We start from the raw sequence: 511 nt of genomic DNA on the forward strand, positions 1-511 counted from the left end.
ATCTAACCTCTTCACAACTAGAATGAGGTTAGGACTCTTCAACGGCGACCCAATTCAACAGCCATACGGTGATATCAGTCCTAAACAGGTGTGCTCTCCAGACCATCAGGGTCTAGCCTTAGGAGCTGCTCGCAGCGGTATTGTCCTCTTAAAGAACTTAGCCAACCGTCTCCCATTGTCCAAAGCTACCACTAAAACACTTGCTGTCATTGGCCCAAATGCTAACACCACGAAAACACTTCTAGGGAATTATTTTGGACCTCCATGTAAATCCATTACACCATTAGAAGCATTCACAAGCTATGTTAGGGATACATCTTACTCCCCGGGATGCGATTCTGTTGCGTGTAATTCTTCCGTTTCGTTTGAGGAAGCTGTAAAACTGGCAACATTGATAGATACGGTTATATTGATTATGGGTTTGGATCAAACACAAGAAAGAGAGTTACACGATCGAGTTGATTTAGTACTTCCAGGGAAACAGCAAAATCTCATTACAACTGTGGCTGCA

The 511-nt window shown here is 43.4% G+C and overlaps 1 protein-coding gene across 1 annotated transcript in view; it reads left to right on the plus strand.

Annotated features, from left to right (window-relative positions):
- Nucleotides 1-505, plus strand: part of LOC113342131 (probable beta-D-xylosidase 7) — a gene marked incomplete at both ends in the record, with an annotated part of 913 nt that extends 408 nt beyond the window's left edge. Inside the window, one exon of the mRNA XM_026586773.1 lies at nt 1-505. This exon is cut by the window's left edge and continues 1 nt beyond it. Coding sequence (XP_026442558.1) covers nt 1-505 — 505 coding nt within the window.
- Between the last annotated feature and the right edge of the window lie 6 nt (nt 506-511).

The sequence above is a fragment of the Papaver somniferum genome, unplaced genomic scaffold (genome assembly GCF_003573695.1).
Source record: "Papaver somniferum cultivar HN1 unplaced genomic scaffold, ASM357369v1 unplaced-scaffold_33653, whole genome shotgun sequence".
Taxonomy (NCBI): Eukaryota; Viridiplantae; Streptophyta; class Magnoliopsida; order Ranunculales; family Papaveraceae; genus Papaver; species Papaver somniferum.